The sequence below is a fragment of the Limulus polyphemus genome, unplaced genomic scaffold (genome assembly GCF_000517525.1).
Source record: "Limulus polyphemus unplaced genomic scaffold, Limulus_polyphemus-2.1.2 Scaffold2240, whole genome shotgun sequence".
NCBI classification, from domain to species: domain Eukaryota; kingdom Metazoa; phylum Arthropoda; class Merostomata; order Xiphosura; family Limulidae; genus Limulus; species Limulus polyphemus.
In genome coordinates, this window is record NW_013667850.1 from 152,063 (window position 1) to 173,307 (window position 21,245).

The 21,245-nt window shown below is 30.8% G+C and overlaps 1 protein-coding gene across 1 annotated transcript in view; it reads right to left on the reverse strand.

Annotated features, from left to right (window-relative positions):
• LOC106466373 (collagen alpha-1(IX) chain-like) overlaps positions 1-21,245 on the reverse strand; it is a gene marked incomplete at its 5' end in the record, with an annotated part of 54,562 nt that overhangs the window by 4,991 nt on the left and 28,326 nt on the right. The window contains 12 exons of the mRNA XM_022394364.1: positions 1,872-1,926; positions 3,200-3,346; positions 3,824-3,856; positions 4,656-4,715; positions 6,084-6,119; positions 11,323-11,385; positions 12,433-12,495; positions 14,554-14,607; positions 15,058-15,111; positions 16,628-16,687; positions 18,398-18,451; positions 20,837-20,890. Coding sequence (XP_022250072.1) covers positions 1,872-1,926; positions 3,200-3,346; positions 3,824-3,856; positions 4,656-4,715; positions 6,084-6,119; positions 11,323-11,385; positions 12,433-12,495; positions 14,554-14,607; positions 15,058-15,111; positions 16,628-16,687; positions 18,398-18,451; positions 20,837-20,890 — 733 coding nt within the window. The remainder of the gene's footprint in view (positions 1-1,871; positions 1,927-3,199; positions 3,347-3,823; positions 3,857-4,655; positions 4,716-6,083; positions 6,120-11,322; positions 11,386-12,432; positions 12,496-14,553; positions 14,608-15,057; positions 15,112-16,627; positions 16,688-18,397; positions 18,452-20,836; positions 20,891-21,245) is intronic.

Here is a 21,245-nt window from a genome sequence, read left to right on the forward strand (position 1 = left end):
CATTATTAGTCTCAAAGTGGGTTCCTCGTCATCGAATTTGAAACCTTTAATGGATCATCTGTGAGTTTTTCATAATTCCATACGTAGGATATAAACCTAGTTGGCCAAAAAAATTTAACCTAGCTACAAAAGACAGAGACCTGTTGAAAAAGTCTTAAGTGTATTGAAGAGGATGAACTTTTTTAGTGTGTCTCAATCTTGAAAACCTGACATAATTACCTGTCTAATAGTCAGTGACTCCAATAGCTTGGAAGCATCAAACTACAAGAGAGCTGCTCTAGATATCTCATGTAATACTTCAAATGAACAATATTTGCACATGTTCCTTCACAGAATTCAACATAGAACATGGATCAGCTGGAAGTTTTCAGAGAAAAATTTTACAAGATTCGGATCAACTAAAATCCTTCACAAAACATGAATCATCTGAAAAGTTATTCCATCAGAGTATGAATGAGTTAGACAATTAAAACATGGACCAGCTGCACATTGTTTGAGTAATCTCATTAAAAAAAATTAACCAATAGAAGTCTTGAAAGAAAAGTTAATGATTAGTTAAATGTCCTTTAAAGAATTCAAAACAAAACAAAGGTCCGCTGAGTAATATACAAATAACTTATACAAGTGATGAATCAGTTGAAATTGCATTAAACTAGACATACACAAAATATGGTTTGGTTTGTTTGAAGTCAAGCACAAAGCTACACAATGGGCTATCTATGCTCTGCCCACCACAGGTATTGAAACCCGGTTTCTAGCGTTATAAGTCCACAGACATACCACTGTGCTACTGGGAGCACACAAAATATGAAATGTCTTCTAAAACATTATATGCAGTATATTCATTACATGACGTTATCAAAGAATCCTGGCACGAATCAACTGAAGAGTCTCCGAACAAATCTCAGCTCAAGCAAAATGTTCAAACAACTGTGTGTATATATCAAATAAAAGAAGAACGTGCAGAAAAGCATATTATTTTTAAGTGCCACATACAGCTGCCTACACAAAAAGAAAGATGAGTTACTCTGATGACAATTGTAGAGAAAAGCAAGTCTGCCAGAGATATCACAGTTCTCCTAGACATGCCTAATTGAAATAAGTTTTCATGAAGTGTTATAATCTAATTAAAAATGTCTATATAAAAAGATTCCATTAACTTGGAAAACTATGTACTCTGTACAAACAAGACTAGAGATAAACAAGTTAATGTGAAACATCCGAGTTTAACCCACACAAGCTTAAAAAATAAATCATCATTGATTAAGAACAGTAGTACAATAAATCCTTGTATGATGGAGTTATCTAGAAAAACATTAGTTGACATACCCCAGATAAACTTGCATTAGTTTGTACTGGTATTAGAGAATATGATGGTTGCTTCAAATAAGCCTACAAAAAGTATTTGTTTGTTGAATTCCTGTAAAACTACTCGAGAGCCATATGTGCCATTTGTCCCTTATTTTGAAATGAAAAACTAAAGAGAAGGCAACTAATCAACACCACCCATCACAAATTCTTGGGCTACTCTTTGCCAACTAAAAGTGAGATTGATCATCACATTATAATATTCCCATGGCTGAAAGGGCAAGCATGTTCGATGATGTGATTCGAACTTGCGACTCAAGCACCCTAACCTCCAGGCCTTGCCAGACCCCTACAAATAATGATTTATGTGTCAAGTACTGGTGTTTCCACAAATATATATATGAAATGTAAAATATACCATGAAAAAGTGCCGGAGCCTCATGTATACTTATAAAAAAGTATGTGTTACATGAAACAGTATTTCCCAGATAACAATACAAAAAAATGTAATAACTTTGAAGTTCCAAAATAGTACTACTTTTCTTAAGACAAAAGTTAACTACCTCGAAGAACTGCAGCACAGATCTCTCTCACTTCTTCCTCTACAAAATGTTTGCCCTGTGAAAAAAATTTCAAAGTTCAGACACAGTTTTTCCCAAAATAAAAAACTTTTTAAAAACCTTATTGAAACCAAACTCATGGAAGTTTTCAGAAATTACAAACTGATAAATTTTTGATTTAATAAAGTAATAGTTTTGACAAAAATCAGTAAGCAATTATTGAAAAATACTGAAGTATTGAATATAATTGTTTACTCTTACATCACAAGTACAGAAAATGCTATTAAAAAACATTTCAGTCTTTTATACTGCCAAATCAATCATAGTATCTGTTTCATTCAACACAAAAATAAGTTCTCAAAGAATTCCCTTAGCTTTATAACAACATTTCAATCATTTTTACTTCTATTATTACTGATGTTAAAATCTAACAATAAAAAAACAACCCTAAATTATGAATACAATAACTCTGTGGAATTTCAATATACCATACTTTTCTATTTTATCATAATATTATAGTATTTATTTTGATATTATTCATTCTTTCACATACATGTCGGTTGCGCATAACATGTGATCAAGAAAGCCATTACATTGATTTACTTCTGAACTATTTTTGTTCTTATGTTGTTCTTGAAGTAGATAATTCCTGTTACCACTCAGAGAGGATGTTGCTCAATACAACATATTGTGTAAGAATGTTAAAAGCAATGTCCTTCAACAGTTGTTCAGGTGATATCTAGAAGTTACAGCCCCACCTATGTTGTTATAAGAATGACCAGTAATGTGGGTAGTGCTAGTTACCCTGGGTAAATGTGAGGTTTCTTGCATAACAAAAAACATTACATTTATTCAGTCTAATCTGTAACTTGCTGATCAGTTGGTCAGTCTAACTGGAACATCATTTAATGTATGTATATTCTTAACAGGATTCTGTAATCCAGGCACAGCAATGGTTCATTGTTTATTATACAAGCAAGTACACACATTTTGTTGTTTCATTATCATGATAAAGATTATGCATTATGTTTGACACTTCATGTCCAGTATCGTTATTTCATTTTACACTGACTCAGCAAGAGGCTTAGCATTACTCTTTAATCGATACCTTGAGCAAATTTCTCATTATCCTGTCAACCTAACCAACATATATTCAGTTTCACCACAACTGTATCTAAACAGCTCAAGCATAGTCACTTTAATCATCATTACTATCACAACACAAAATCTAAAACTCAAATATACTTCAAATAACAACTGTAAAAACAAACAAAAAATTAGAATTTCTAAGCTTTAATATTGAAAATATGAATTACGATGTAAAAAATTACCGGACGACCTTGAAGCCCAGGCATGCCTGATGGGCCTTTGGTTCCAGGAGCTCCTGGGATTCCTGAAGGTCCTTTGATTCCTGGCATTCCTATAGATCCTGAAGGACCTATTGAGCCTCTTTTTCCTATTTTCCCTCGTTCACCTGCCTAATTTCAAATAACAGGACAATGACTGTTCTGATATGTAAATTAATTGAAAAGTGACATTAAGTTTTTACGATATAATGTTTAGTTACATAATAAAAGTCTAATATGTAATTCTAAACATTATTTATGAGTGAAATCTATTTTATTACAAGTTGATACTGTAGTTTACTGTTTTATGCAACTATTGAACATACAAGTTTTGAAGGATTAATTGATTTACTTCATTATTTGTGTTAATTATATGTAGGTATAGTATTAACTGAAAATATTTAGCCAATCGTATAAAATCATTTTATTAATTTTACTGTGGAATGACTACTTAGTGTAATAATTTTGTCTTATAAGACAAACACAAATACAGTGTTCAAAAATTTTGCATATATAGATTAACAACTTCCTATCACATTAAGAAGTCCATTTACAGAAATTTAGTTTTGATAAAAAGCTGTATTCCATATTCCATGGCACATAACTTACCATTCCTTTAAAACCTGTGGGGCCATGAGAACCCTAAGATAAAAGAATCTTATTAATGTTTTTTTAAACAAACAATGTAGAAAAAAAGTATTAAGAAAATTAAAAACTATAGTTTCTCCAGAAATTCTAAACCAAAAGATTGAAAAGTTCCTCATTAATGGGACACCACTGAACTTTTTGGGAAGGAAATACTTTGCCAGGTTGACCAGTCACTTGTCAAAATAAATAGTTCATACATATATAAATATATATTTGAAAAAACAATCAAAATCAATAAAATATATTTCTTTTTTTTTTTTAGCCTAGAAGTACAACTTCAGCAACAACACTAAGTTTCAGTTTCGTGAGTAAAAAAAATTGCCTGATAATCATACAAGAAAATTTTAATTAAATTTTGTCCAAAAATAATCAGAAATCTTGGGAGGACAGATGGGAGATTTCAAGACTACGTTATCTCAGACATCACAAAAGTTTAATCCATTTCTGATCTTTCATAATTCCCATAATAGTGTTGTGCACTGTATTAATATAGAATTCTTTCTGAATATACATGGAAAACAAACAACATTAACTTAATTTTTTAAATTATCATTAAAGTTCATACACTGAATTATTTTAATACTATATCAATGAGATCGTGATTATATGTTCTTATATACAATAACTTTCAGACTATTTTAATGACAGGTTTCTACAGAACTTAAAGTATTATGTGACAATGAAAATCTAACACAAGCATACCAGAAAATATACTTTTTACACTGGATAAAATAGTTAAGTCAGTTGATTATGTATATTATAAATTAGCTAAGTGATGGAAATATCTCACTACCTTTAGCCCCTGTATGCCTCCATATCCTCTCAATTTAAAATCCATCGTTCCATAGTCTCCCTACAGGAATTATTTTTAAACCAAAAGAGAATTAAGTTAGGAAAAAAATATTTCTATTCTTATGTGAACTTTACAAGATATACAGTCCAAAATATATCATAATCTCAGTTCTCAATATACCATGTGCTGGTGTCTGGTTTTTGCGTATGTGTGGTCCGGATTCTTTACAGTAGATGTTTGTGATTTGTTGGGGATAAAGTTCAACAATAAACAAACAGCACACAGTCCATTTATTTTAAAATAATATATCAAAACAAGTCAAATGTATGGACAAATGTTTGTTACCACAGCTTTAAATAATCATCTCTTTTCATCAGAGTCCACACAGGCTGGTTCAGATGTGTTAGAACATAATTGACAAAATGAATTCTTCTCCGCTGCTCTGTTGTTACAACACAATCGGTGATAAATTCACTTACGTTACATTATTGGTCACCACAATTGTATCCAGAGCTTTAAATACTTCTATTTTCATCGAAAATCATTTGTTCAATTACTTTCGAACATAAATGATAAGACAAATTATTCTTCTGTACTCTGTTATTACAATACAATCTGTGATAATTTCACTTAGAAATTGTCACTATATGCTCTTATGGCTAAACTCATAATCATACAGTCTAGATCTATCTAACTAACTTTGTCTTACTTACTCAAACTACATTTTGTATGCATATTTATAGATAGCCCAAATGAGGGTTTGAACTTTCTACACACTCCGAGATATTATGATGGGATAATACTTTAGAAAACCTTAGAAGGTTCTAATAAAATGGTGCAATAATACAATAATTACCAGTCTATGATAATTGAACTACACGACATATGATTTGCACAGTTACGTAAACAAACCTGTGATAATCTATCACTTGTAAAAATGACTTAAATTAAAACAGTAATGTATATCTAACAGCTGTCAGTAGTGTTGATTGTGAAAAAAACAACAAAAAACAATTCATAAGCATTATTTGCAGCATACTTTCTCTCTATGTTTACAAATTAACTAGTATGTAACATGCATTTAAAACTTTAGAAGTCAATTAGCTCTTTTTTGACTTTATTAAACTCTTGAAAATAATCAAAATTACTATATTTATTTTGATTACAAGAGCTGTTCCCATGCAAGTGGAAAGTGATGCACTAACTCTAACATTCCGTAGCACAGCTAATAGTGAGGATACCTAACTCTGAAATAATGCATTTCCATAATTTAAGTAAGAATTAAGCTCAGTCTGGTGACATTTTCATATATTTTCAAAGTTAATTAAGAAATCCCATTGAAGGTTTACTTATGATCATCACACTAACCACAACTATCTTAAAGTTTTGTACATCATAGCCTTATGTTAATTAAAAATTATAACTGACCTTGGGTCCTGAAGGTCCTGGTAACCCAGGTAAGCCCTAAAATAAATATTAAAAAAGCTGTATAATTTTATTGTTTTTATAAAAGTTCTAGTAGCAAATGAAATACTAAAACAGTCATACTAAAAGGTTAAAATTCAAGGAACTTGTGTATATATTTAAAATATTAAAATCTACAAATGAACAACGTTTTATAATACACAATTAAAATGTTTATTTAAACCAATCAACAGTTGTAAAAGTCATTCTACGTGTTTCAGTGTGGTTTCATGTCATCTTCAGGAGAGTGAAAAATAGTTAGTGTGTGCTATACAAGTACAGAAGCCATGGTGATTTGACTACTAGTGTATAATTCAAAAAAGATCACACCATCTACATACTTTTTGATTTTCTAGCCCTTTATCCTTATTTAAGATCAAATTGTTTTTGCTGTGTTTCATTATTTCAGTGATTTTCTAATATTTCTAGCAGTCATATTATTCCGTTGATCCAAAATAACCATTTTTTTTCTCTTATGTTCATTTACTCTAAATTTTAAGTTTCTTCTAGTTTGACCAATGTGTGAATGACCACATTCACATTGACCTTTATATAAACCTGTTTTCTCCATTAGATTTATTTCATCTTTAGTTTTATTTAATATTTGACTAATTTCATTCAATGCATTAGCTGAACATGTAAATTATACTGGACATATCATCTAGTGGTAAAAAACTGTTATTTTGGCTCAACTGAATAATATAACTGCTAGAAATATTAGAGAAACTATTGAAATAATGAAACACAGCAAAAACAATTTGATCTTAAATAAGGATGAAGGGTTAGAAAATCAGAAAGTATGTAGATGGCATGATCTTTTTTTGAATTGTGAGCAAGTAGTCACAATGACTGCTAGAAATATTAGAAAATCACTGAAATAATGAAACACAGCAAAAACAATTTGATCTTAAATAAGGATGAAGGACTAGAAAATCACAAAGTATGTAGATGGTGTGATCTTTTTTTGAATTGTGAGCAAGTAGTCACATGACCATGGCTTTTGTACTTATATAGCACACAGTAATTATTTTTTTCACACTCCAGAAGATGTTTGTGTATTTTAATATTTTACTAAAACAGTCATCACAGTTACAACCAAATATAGCCTAGGTTCAGACATTAGGTTCAGAAGTGTCTAATAATACATAGTTATCACATGTATAAACTTGTTCACAAGAAAAGAAGTAACATATTATAGATAAATTTTACAAATAAAATATGTAAAAAGGTCCTCAAGGTCCTTATAGTTTGATAAAACAAACATGTACATGCTGAGGAAGACAGACTGAAAAATAATTTTTTTTGAGAATTATCAGGCAAATCAGAAATCAAGGTTATCGTTACCTCATACTTATCTAAATACCAGTCACAGCCTTTATGCTTCTGCAATTTAAAACGGTTCTTCTTCAAACACTTCATTTAAGACACCATTCTGGCTAATTATGCTCCTTCATATTAATCTACAACTTTATTAGTTTATTGGGACATGGTTTGTGTGTCATATTAAAAGTAACATTTGTTAGTTTTATTGACACTTATGCTTTTTTGTTTTTCATACTAATATAAACTATTGCTTCTATTAGAACTTTGCTTCTGTTTATATCACATTAATCTATACCTTCATTACTTCTATTCACCATGCTGAAGATTGGAGGTTCCTGACCTGTCTGACAACACTCCTATGTATCTAGCAGTAGGAGACTTCAGTACCAGACATCCTACCTGTGATGAGGTGAAAATTCTGATGGCAAAGGTTTACATTCTGCTCTCCTCAGTATAGCCACAAACCTTTTACTCCTAAACTTGAGTGAACCAACAAGAATTGATTGGCACCAAGGTGACAGAAACTCCTTTATAGATCTTGCTTTTGCTAATTACACATTGAATATCAATTCAACCTGGCACAGAGGATATAATGTATGCAGAGATCACCTCATATTGGAGGTATATGGGAAGACTAAAGGACAAAGTGGCATAAAACAATCTATAAACCCATACAGCAACATCAAGCTTTCTAGCAATGCTTGTGTTTTCAAGCATCTCTCCACCATTGAACAAAAACACTCCAGCTACTTCTGCAAATCACGGAATATCGATACTGATAAAGCATAAAATCAAGTCTGAGTTCATGCAAATAAGGAGTGACCTAGTCCAGGCACAGGAGGTAAGGATTACATGTAATAAAGCCTGTACTCTCTACGGGCAGTCAACTTCCAAAGAATGTGACATAAAATGCAATGAATTATGCAGAAAGGCCAATCTCACAAGTACTTTATTATATTACTTCAACAACATTATGGCTGGCACAGGATCCCAAAACATAATGTTGTTGATTATGATACTCCGCACCATAAAGGTGAAGACCGAGGCAAAGCTTTCATGCCTAGATACATTAACCAATGTGCCAATGGTGGCATGCAGGGGAGGCTCAAGCTAAAGGAATCCTTATCTGAGGTACAACTACATGCTGATATGGAAGCCATCTTTAGCATGGATAAACTACACAGATCCATAAATATTTAAAAATGGATCTCCAGACCCAGATGGTGTAGGAATCTCCACCTATAAGGATTTTACAGAAGCCAACCTGTTTAAGTTAGTGTTGGAGTATCAACATAGCTGAACAACAGCTAACATTCCTGAAATATAAGGTGATGCCTTTATCAAATCCTTACCCAAACCCATGAATAATCACTCTCTTCATAAAGACCATCAAATCATCATCCTAAAAAATATCATTAACAATATCCCAGAGAAGATTGTGGTTAGCAGGTTTGCCTATCAGATTGAATAATTATTGCTATCATTATTAGGTGGATACTGCAGTGGAAGAAAAACCTGGACCAACGCTTCAGCTGATATGAGGGATCAGTTGAAAGATTTGAAACTGGTGTGAATCTGGAAGATGCCTACAACAGAGTCCACCTACCTATTCTTGCTGATAAAATGCTCAAAATAGGTATCATTGTAACATGCATAAGGTGAATTGTAGCTTCACTAACTACCAAAATATCCATCATGAGGTAAAGAAGCTGATAATCAAATTGAATCACCATCATCACTGGTCCGCCTCAAGGAACACCACTCTTGCCAGTGTGCTGTGTGCTAACCATTGCTGACAACACTCTAGTGTACAGCAGAGGCTATATTCAAGCTAAAATTTAAACCAAAATACAATCATCCCTTAGCAGGTGATCATACATTGCAATCAGACAGGAATGGTCATCAGTCCTGTCAAAGTTACAGCCATGTTCTGCACCTTCAGTAACAGACATTTCAATGACAAAAAGCCATCAACTTCCTTTACATGCATGGCTATCCATCTGGAATAAAAAATAAATTACACAGAGGAAACCTTTTACAGACAATTTCACCAGCCACATTAACACCATATTAACAAGAACTACCAAAGGCATCAATGCAATAAACGTTGCAGCACGAAGTAGAGCTGAAGATTTCCCCTGCTTATGTTGTACCAAAGTCTTATCTGTCCCATCTGTGGGGGTGGGGTGGGGGGGTGTATTTTGCATTACCTAATTAGTATCAGCTACACAGCCAGACAAGATTGAAAGGATACAAAACATCCATTTAAAACTGCTCAAAGGATCTACTACAGCTGTACCCATCAAAGCTCTACTACACATCCCGGGCCTTAGCAGCATCACAGAACAGCCAACAGTGCTTTATGCAAAACTCTGCACTATGACCATGCATTTCATCATTGAGCCACTGACTTACAAATTGGGACAAGCATTGGTTAAGTAGAAGATTTCCTAAAAGGTGCCTCAAGAGACAGTCATGGTTGGACACATTCTATACAACCACCACTGAAATAACTTTTTACAACCGGATATTTGATCTATATGTAGGATAAATATCTGATTCCACTGGGTTCTGTGGAAATCAACCTAGACAGAAAATGTAGTGATTGAGAAAAGAGTGAAGCAAAAATAGTATGTCAGCATCTGTTTAAAGACCATAGTGAACAATCACCTGTCATCCTAAACACATATAGTTCCTACACCAAATATAGTTAGAGAGGTGGTTAGGAATTCATTGTCTTGTGGAACATTCAAGCTTCCCACAAGCAGCACAAGAATAGAACTAGAAGCCATAAATCAAGTTCTCCTCTTGACTAAAGAAAGCAATTATCCCCAAATAGACACTGACACCAATAAAATATTGGCAATGGACTCAACAACAGTACTGAATAAAATTCAGAATGGTTGGTCCTCTGATAAATGGTAGAAATCAAAGCAGCCTTATGGTAAGACCATCACATTTATTTCAGGACGTGCAGGGGTAAAGCTAAATGAGGAATCTGACAAACTCACAAAAAAAAAACCTTTATCCAATGAAGAACTCCTCTACTGGCAGAATATTGACCTCTTCTGCAATAGTAAGGTAAAAGCTGAGAAATCTGTAACACAATACTAAGCTATAAGGTTCTGTTAACACCAGTAAAGTAACTCTCTTCTACCTCCTCCAAGGCAGCCTGTCTCTACACAAACAGTCAGCACCCAGGGCTGCAACTCTTTGGATTTTTACCAAATATGCAACTTACTATTTCTATTAGAACTTTGCTTCTATATCACACTAATCTATATCTTCATCTATATTACTACTTTACTTCTACATCTTCATTACTCATATTACAGCTTATTTTCAATATCATACAAATCTAAACTTTCATTACGACTTATGCTTTTACACCACCCTAATCTACGCCTTAGTTACATATATTGTGATTTGGGTTTCTGTATCATATAAATCTCTTATTTTCTGTTACATTTAGTTTGTATAAACTATATTCATTTACACATTCATACAAAAACATTGTCACCTATGCAGTTCTTTTATTAACGATTAAGCTTTTATGTTGAAAAATCATGTAAGTCTATTTATAGAGCAGTTTTCTAGGGTTTGTGGTTCTGTTTTCCAGCCATGTTTATCTGTACAGTATTTCTAATCTATCAACCCAAAATTATTACCAACTACTCATATGTCCACTTTGCACGGTACTTTTGTGATTTTTGCCTGTATGTATGTTAAAACCATGCCTAGCAATTTTCCTAAGACTTATTCTATACTATAATAAACCAAGTGCCCCTTGTAATTTTCCTAGACCTTTTGCTGATATCAGTTTGTCTATATTTTGAGCATTTCTCAAAAGACCCATATATTATTATGAGTATTATCTTACTGGTTCTCCTGGTTGCCCATTATTTCCAGGAGATCCTGGAGGTCCAATCAGTCCATGAGGGCCCTAAGTATAAAAAAAAAAGAAAAGTTAAGAAAAGCATTATTGAGACTACCTTTATTGTTTATAGCAGAAATATTTCTGACAGTTTAGATAATTTTTTATCAGCCCAATGCATCATTAGATATGAAAAAAATATTTTGGTTTCACCTGTATACTATATATATAATCCTGAGACAATCTCATTTAATTTTAGCCATATCATGTTATTTTTGAAAGCACATTATAAAACTAATGTTTGTTTGTTCGTAAGCACAAAACTACACAAGGGACTATCTGTGCTTTGTCCACCACGAGTATCAAAAAACCAGTTTTTAGCAGTGTGAGCCCTCAGACTTGCCACTGAGTCACTTGAGGATGTTCTGTTATCAGCAAATTAAGTACATTACAAAATTTCTTTTTTCTTACCATTTTGTCCTTTTCTTTCCAAATGTTTTGTTAGATGTAGTGTTTCACAAGAATGACTATGCCCTCTAAATTCAGTAATTCGAGTTTATCTAGCCCAAAAAATGAGTAATTAAGTTTAAAACTATGGGCAGAATCCTATATACTGAAGTATTTAAATAACTAAGAACTTATTCAATGACCCCCCATTATCTAGTGCTTGACACTTACTTATTTAATAGGTACTAATCCTTCAAAATGTTTAAAAATGCAAGGGATAACTTCAAGACATATCCTGTAATGCCTCAAATGAACAATACATTTCTCAGTCTTAAACCCGTGGCTAAATTTAATTCATACCTTACTCCACCATCCTATGTATTATGATATTATTTTTTAATTGTAAGACAAAATACTTTTTCTTGAAAAGTATTAATTCCAATTGGAAGATACTTAAGATTTATATATATGCTAGGCACCAATTACGTTTTTAATAGAAATGAATAGTGACCCATCTCCATAATTGCAACACAGTAAAATTTATAGCTGTTATTCAAAATTGCAGATGAATCATGATCTCCTTTAGAACGAGAAACATTCACACTATGATACTACTATGTTGCAATTCTGTATAAAGAAAATAATAACAATTATTTATGAACTGCTTACCACATTTCCAATAAAACCACGAGGTCCTCTTAGTCCTACTGACCCAGTATCCCCATTGTCACCCTAAGAAAATATTAAATAAAAAGTTTTTAAATTCATATATATATGACAATTCAAGAATTAGTCAAACAAATGGATACCTAACTGATCTCTGCAACAACTGGAGATTTGAGAATCTAGTAAGCAGAAGTACAAATATAGTGATTTGCAGTAGTAAAATGAAAAGAGACAATTTATGATTTTATATTAAGTTAAAGGAAAAATAAATAGTTTATTTCACGATAACAGAAAAATGGTTAACTGTACAGGTGATAAGCATATTTTAGCTGACCAATTAGAAAAACAGATTTAAAGAATCCAGAAGTATCTCTGCTCCATATGAGAGTCAAAAAGTGATCCTCTATACTCAAGGTAAAGTAAGATAATGTAGAAATAACCCATGACAAAATAAATAGCTGCTGAGATGGACCCTGCTACAGAAAATAACATCTTAGGCTGAATTTAGCACTTTAACTCATCCAGATATGGTATCTTCCAAATCAGAACTTAGAAAAATTCAAAAATTTTGTAGTCATGAAATATACATAAGGTACATAATAGTTGTACAATTTTATATGTTCTGTTTTTATTCTGCTAACAAACTACAGTTCAGCTAACACAGTAAAGAACTACAAATTACATCACAGTTTTTATTATATTTCACATTACAGGAGGTTTCTAATGAAGATTGTTATTAAAATCTACAAATTCATTTAGTTTTTCAGTATTATTCTGAAACTATACTGAACACTATAAAAATTACATTATAAAATTCAGTACTAGACATTTATATAGAAACGACTATTTTTATAAGTGTCACTTAGTTTTAATTAGGAGAGCATATTATCCATTTACTCAACAATACTACTGAAACTGAGTGTTTATGCTCTACAAGCAGCATTGTACAATCTTGAATTATAAGCTTGGCAAAATATATGTACAGATCTGTTAGACTGCTATAAGAATTTTTAGCTAGAAATTAGAGATAAAATTAAGCACAAAAAATGTTTATGTACATCACTTTTAAAATAGTAGAAAGGAAAAAAATGTCTTAAAACTTTATTATTGGAGATATATATAAATGCTTTAAAATTACATCCTCAATCATAATATATATCGTAATTTTTGTTTCTCCTGTGAGCAGGATTGAACTCAAGAATTCTCATACAAATGTTTTACCAACTGATCTAAAGGGTTAACGACAAGCAGCTGCTAATAAAATGCAACAACTCAAAGCTACAACACATGCTGAGCACGTTATATTAAAATGGCATCATTATAGTCCATGTTGCCACATCTGGTCATGCTCCATTTCACAACTGTATATCTTGAAAAGAGCCTGCCAGTATGATTATCATGGGAAAAGGTTATCAAGTCCAAAGTACATCAACCCTACCTGAATGCTTTCAATCCATCTGTTGCATGAGAATTATTTCCCAGTGCCTGTTTAAACAGGCCAATCACACAGAAATTCATAGACATGGTATCTAGAAACTTGACTGGTATATCTTAATATGGAATAGTATGAATACCTATTTCATTCTTAAGCTGCTTGAACTATGTAACAGTAGAATGGGAGGTATGACTGAAAGTCTTATCATTGTGATTCCAGATTGAGATCCTTCTTGATTATGATCCATATTGTTGCCTGTGGCATGTTGATAGTTTTACCACTGACTTTTTTGTTCATGAATTCTAACCTGTTATAAGACCTTGCACTCTGCTTACATAAAAAAAAGTAAATACTAAGGAAAAATAGTAAATACTAAGTTGTTTGTTCTAATGATTAAGTTACTTTTTTTAAATGCTACGTTATCTGTTCTGATGTCATATGTAACTTGGAAATGCTTTCAAAATGTATTTTGTTCTAAAATAATGTTTTTTTTAGAGTATATAATTTTGATATTTAACTTTTCTTTATGCACCAAATCATTTTATTAATATAATTAAAAGTATATGGCTCACTTACACATATATTTTAAGAAGCTTATATTTTTGTTTTATAAAAAATACTTCATTCATTTGGCTTGATATCGAAGTTTAGTATTTGAAAATTCAAATAAAATTTTAGCAAGCAATTACCTTCTGACCTGGTTTGCCAGTTGGTCCTCTATAGCCAGGGTATCCAGGCTCTCCCTATGTGAAATAAAGAAAATATTGTATGTGACCATCAGCAAGCTCTGTTACAAGTGAAAAGTCATTTTGACACATTATATGATTATTAAGCTGCAATTGTCAAAAAACACACATATGTCACACATTACTAGTTTAACGATAAATATTTTGTTTTACTGTACATTACATAAAATCAATCTGAATCAAATTAAGTTGTAGTTACTTACGGTATGATCACAATTATTCAGATTCAATAAAACTTTAGATGAATTAACTTCTGAATGTATAAGTTCCTCACCATATAATCTACCAATTAATTTAATAAAATCTAATTACTCATAACTTCTCGCTGGATAAATCTTTTGGGTACTGTATATCAAACAAGCAGTGTAAGTTCACATATTTATAAGATTTTTCATGTCATACTTGAAATATTTTAATTCAAACAAGACAAACATTATTTCATCTCACCAAAGGTCCAATGGCACCTGGAGATCCAGGGTCACCTTTAGAACCTTTAGGACCCTGTAAAATTTAATGAATACTTTCTTCTAAAACTGATAAATATTAACATGTCACTAACTATTTTATGATCATAAACCTGTATAAAAAAAGTTTTCTATGGAATCCATACAGAAAAGTTAAGATAAAAAAGTGTGTAAATACTAGATTATGGGGTTCTTATAATCCATATGGATTCAAAATAACAAATAGTTTCACCTGCTCTAGATTCCCTTAAGTATAGCTTGTATGAAAAATGGGTAGCTACCATTTCAAAATCATTTTACAAAAGTTACTTAACTTGTGAAAATATAAAAGATGTCGGCATTAAAATAAATAATAATTTTAAACTAATTCACAAAATATGATCACTAAATACTAGATATAATTCGTCAGTCACAATGAGATATCTTTTTGTTTTAAATTAACCATTTATAAAAGGTTAAAATATAATGATTTCTTTAATTTTTTAAAAATACGAGTGGGTGACTGAATTATCAGAACAGATTAACTAATGTTCAGCATCTAGATAATGACCTATATATTATTTTGGTGACAGAGGCTTCTATGCCTTTCCCATGTGTTGAATAGTATGATTTTCATTGAAATTGCTAAAACATTAAAGAAAATTTAAAGAAATTCTTGATGAAAGTGCATCAAAACTCAGTCTTTCAAATAAATTATTATAATATGAACAATAATTATTACAATATCAATATACTTGAATTTTTGTTGAAATGGGAGTCTTAATATGAAAATAAAATTTTAATTTTGCTAAAGAAATAAAGAAATTATTTACCATACGCAACCTAAAAAATAAAACAAATATGTCTAATAATTTCTATTTTATTATACAGTGTATTCCAACTTTCTCATCATATGAGTACGTTTTTCAAAGTACCACAATAATTACAACAATGATAAACTAATTTTGAGTGAAGAAAGGTCTTATAAATAGAATTCTAAGTAATTAAAGAAAAGATAAAAATGTATGGAGGAAATACTTTTGAACACTAAACGAAAAATATTTAACAATTTGGTTAATATACAGATAAGATAAAAAATAACTGATAAAAGAAATGGAGGGATGTTATACTATTTAATAAGTTTCTTTTGAAACTGAACAAAAAGTTTCAAACTACTTAATTTCCTTCATTTAGCTTTATTACTCCCAAGAAAACCGTTGTTTTAAGGATGATGTAAATTTAATGAAAAATGGTTAGATTTCATATAATTAAAGTGACATAGGTCTAGTAATTTACATTTTTTAGAGAGTAAGAAAATCAGGTATCTAAAATGCACAATATACTGTTCACCATATTTTTTGTTAATGCTTATCAAAAGTTTTTTTTCTGAAAGTATATAATATGTGCAGTCTACGAAATATTTTCTGCCATGAAGTATATCAAAATAAACTGTATTTTTATTTAGCAATCAAAGAACATTCAATACATACAGTAATCACAAGTTCTGTAGCAATAACAACAATGTTCTACAAAAAAAAAACTAAAATAATTAAGGTTTCAAATAACAATAAAACCTTGGACTCTTCACTCTGTTGACCTGGCAGTCCTGATGGTCCAGGGAGTCCTGGAAGTCCCTAAAATTCATAAAATGAGAATAAAACACAGCTTGAATGTGAAACCTTAGGATGCTTTACATAGTGATTAATAAAACAACAAGTTGTATAAAAGCAATTTATTAATTACATTTAGCATACATAATAGGTTTATTTATCTAATACTTCTCCTCTAATGAAATGTGAATTATTACTAATTGCTACTCTTTAAGAAATTCTATTTGTATACATTTTGCTGATCTAAGCTCAAAATATTAACAATCCTCATCTTGTTTGCACGGGAAACAAAATTTAATTTGTCACATAATGATGTTTTTTTTAATGTTAAAATATCTTTATTCTGTCATAGGTATTATTGTGTCAATCTAAAGCATTCTTCGTACCAAAATTACCAATCACATATTCCTTGAATTTTGTGCAAAGCTACTTGAGAGCTACCTGCACAAACTGTCCGTAACTTTCAAGTACTAGAAAGAGGAAAGGCAGCTAGTCAACATCACCCACTGCCAACTCTTGAGCTACTCTTTACAAATGAATAGCAAGATTGACTGTCACTTTATAATGCCCTCAGGGCTGGAAAGGAAAGGAAGTCTGGGGAAAGATTTTAATCATATGACCCACATATCATAAGTCGAGTGCTCTAACAACCAGGTTATGCACAGCTATGAATTTTAATGATTTTATGGAACAAGAGTACTGGTATTATTGTCCTTAGTTAGTTTTTATTTAACAAGTAAAACGTCATATGCATACATTTCTATTAAGAAATATGGTTTTAATAACTTGTGTTTGAATTCAGTAAAAAAAATAGAAACATACATTAATTAGTTTACAGATCACTTACTAACATTTATTTTTTAGAATATAAAAAACAATGAAGACATTTCCAATGTAATTAAGTATCTTACATTGAATATAATTCACGAATAAACTAATAATGACTGCTTTAACTTTTCTCACCAACAAAAATTACTTCACTTGGCCAAAAGCCTTCCTAATTGTTTCTATAAACTTGCATATATCATAAATATTTATAAAATAGATATATCCAAAAAATAAATATCATGAAAAGATTTCAACATATATATGTAAATATTTTAAACATGTTACAATAAATCACATTTCAAAATATGCTAGTAATAGACTACAAAATAATGTTACGTCTCCGTTTGTTAATTAACTTTCCGTAACTTCGTTCTGACGAAACTTTAGCGACACAAGTCCTTACTTAATAAAACTGGTTTATTCTTTCTGAATATAACTTTACGATACACTTGATTCCAACATTCGCGCTAAAACAAACGAACGTTAACTTCAACAATACCCTGTGACTGCAGAACAATTACTCACTATCTACACACACTTTACTTTTCCCGTCACATTGTGAGCGTCTTATATATACCAGACTACCCTATATCTAGTAATCTCCCGACAATTCCCGAAGGTTCGAGAGAACAAGTCACGTGACCTTGCTGACGCAACAATAATCTTTACACGAGTAACAGTTAACAGTAGTGTTTATAGTGGGCCAGAAACGACTTCAGCAATCAATTCCAGTGAGATAATTGTGGGACACAATCATAAAAATAGCAGCACCAGTAATAAAATATCTACATTCCCACAAAATGTGTACCAGTAGACACGAGTAACATGATGTTGCTAAAATAACATATTTCTGATGCCATTTAATATCTTAACGGTTAATAGAAAACAACTAAAAATTCAACAAACCACGTGTCCTGGAGGTCCTGGTTTTCCAGAAGGTCCAATTTCTCCAGGTTCTCCCTAGTAGTAAAAAAATCATGGTTATTTATACAACATCAAAAAATATTACAAAACTAACTATCATAAAAAGACTTCAACATATAGAAAGATCTGAAAAAATATTGCAATACTAATAATTGAGTGTATAAAGATAAAATCACTACATCTGAAAACAAGAGTATAAAATACAAGTGAAATTATCATCGTAATCAAGTCTAATGCAATTGATTTTCATACTTAGTAAGCCAGACACTAAAATCTTTAATAGTAAAATTACTACAATTAGTAATTAATAGCACAAACAGCCACCCATGGGTCAGCATTTCTGCTAGTTTAACTAATTTATATTTAAATGAAATCCCAAAGAAATGCTTAATTATATATATTAAAAAAGTGTTAAATTAATAAATTTGGAGTGACATGTTTTTTAAGTATGCAAGTGTTTACCAAAACTTTATGAATTGTATTGGTTTCAGTTCTACTTTCTTTAACCCTGAATTAATCAACGTACCTCATCAAAAAAAAACTTTAGAAAAGTGAACATTTTCTAAAAAAGGATTCTTCTGGGAAGTACTGCACAGGAAAAGTGTTTGGATCATGCTGATATAAACTGTAATGTTTATATATATATATATTAAAAGTGGTATCCTTTATTCAAAAAATAAGTTTTTAAGAACTCCATTTTTAGTACTATATTTATAAATTACATTAATAATGATATAATGAAAACTTCACATAAAGTCCTAGTGAAATTCGTGTTCTTGTTGTGAGGAGAGTATTTTTAGTTAACATTGTGTTCTGTGATAAAGAAATGGTTGTTGCACATACCATAGTTATTTTTCTAATTGTCTGAATCTTGAATACTCAAAGTGTGAAATTTTTTATAGATTTTTGTTTGTGGTATTACTCAATAGATGGCGTAATATGGTATTTATTATTTCAGACACATTATATATATATATATATATAAACACACATCCTACATCCATTATAGTAAGATAACCGGAACTAGCATCTACGTTCTTTTGGGGCAATTACCTAATTTCAACACAATGCACAGCTAGAAATTTGAACAAGCTTGGCAATACAAAACAATAGAAAATAAGCTGATGTTTCTGTGACATTTAGTAGACTAACATTGATGGTCTTCTTAAGCTAATGAAATATTGGCTTGAATTTATGAACACATTAACAAATATTGTGAGATATTTGTTACACTTTCACAATTATATACTGATGTATTTTGAATTTTATGGCTGAGTGTCATCTTCTTTTTTAGGCTAAAGTGTGTCAACCACGTGAAGATCCTTCCCATAAGGTGTGAATAAAATAAAGAGAAAATTATCACACAAAATGTAAAGAAGTGTGTTTATTTAAATATTTAAGTTCAGAAAGAATGTAGCTCAGCCACAAATTGGAGCTGATTACCTTCCCCTCATGTTATGCACATGTACATATCTCCATCATAACCTTCCAACAAGTTTTAATATTCAACTGAAAACTGCAGTACGAGTTAATTATTCAATGCACCTTTACTACACTTCTGAAGTAGCTCTGCTTGTTTCTTAATTAGATAAATAATTTATATTATTATGTTTGCAATATCACACACACATAAATTAAAAGAAAATGCAAAAACAAACATAAACAGAGAAAATATTAATTTTACATTAAGATTACGAACTTCACATGCCATACATTTTTCACAAACACAAATTAAAATTTTAAAATTAATATTTTACTGATTACCCTAAGTCATAATGATTTAGTAATGAGAATTAATAATACACAGAAAGGATCGTTACAAAATTACCAATGAAACCGGGTTTCGATACCCGTGGGGGGCAGAGTACAGATAGCCCATTGTGTAGCTTTGTGCATAATTACAAACAAACAAACCAATGAAACTGAGTTGAATCTTCAAGTTTATTTAAGACTTTTCTAGTTATTTACCTTCAGAAAGTCATATTAGCAACTACAATAAAATAAAAAATATAATTTGCTGCTATGTGTTTCATCGAATATAATTATAAAAATTAGCTACAGATAAGATTCCAGTAAATATTTTAAATATATTGCATTTTAACATATACTTGATGTGTATCTCAATAAATTAATATACCAGTATGAAAGTTTTGTCAAATAACTAACAAAGCTGCTTAAAATATTAATTTTAATACTGTGATACAGAAGTGTATTATGTGCCAATGATTGTGATTGCAGAAAAATATTAAGCACAGTGTTTTTTTTCTTCAGAATAAAATTAAAACAAATAATTATTTGATATGGACCAAATCCTTAATTAATAGTGTTCAAATCTTAATAATAATAGACCACTGGGAAAATAACAAATTATTAAATGCTACAACATTAATGATAATTTAAGGGCTGGTGTATTTCAGCTACCTGTGATCCATCAATACCTGGTTCCCCTTTTGGCCCTGGTTGAGCAATTCTGACCTGAAAATATTTAAATAAGGAAGATTAAACACCTTCAACTTGTCTACAATTTTTAAATACTCTTAGCTAAATTAAGAAATATCACACAGTAAAAGTTACAAAGATATTTAAAAAAACAGCACTATTATGTTTATTTTTAAGTTTTAAATGTATATTGATAATAACTTACTTAGTTTTATCCACACAGCTGAAATCAAGTTTAATATTACTAAAATATTGTGTATGAATGAAGAAAACCCGAGTTTGCTCATTCACACTCAGACAAAGGTTATTATTACTAACAAACTATATGTATTAACGAAGTATACTTGTATTCACAGACAGTTTGTTTGTTTTTAAATTTCTCACACAGCTA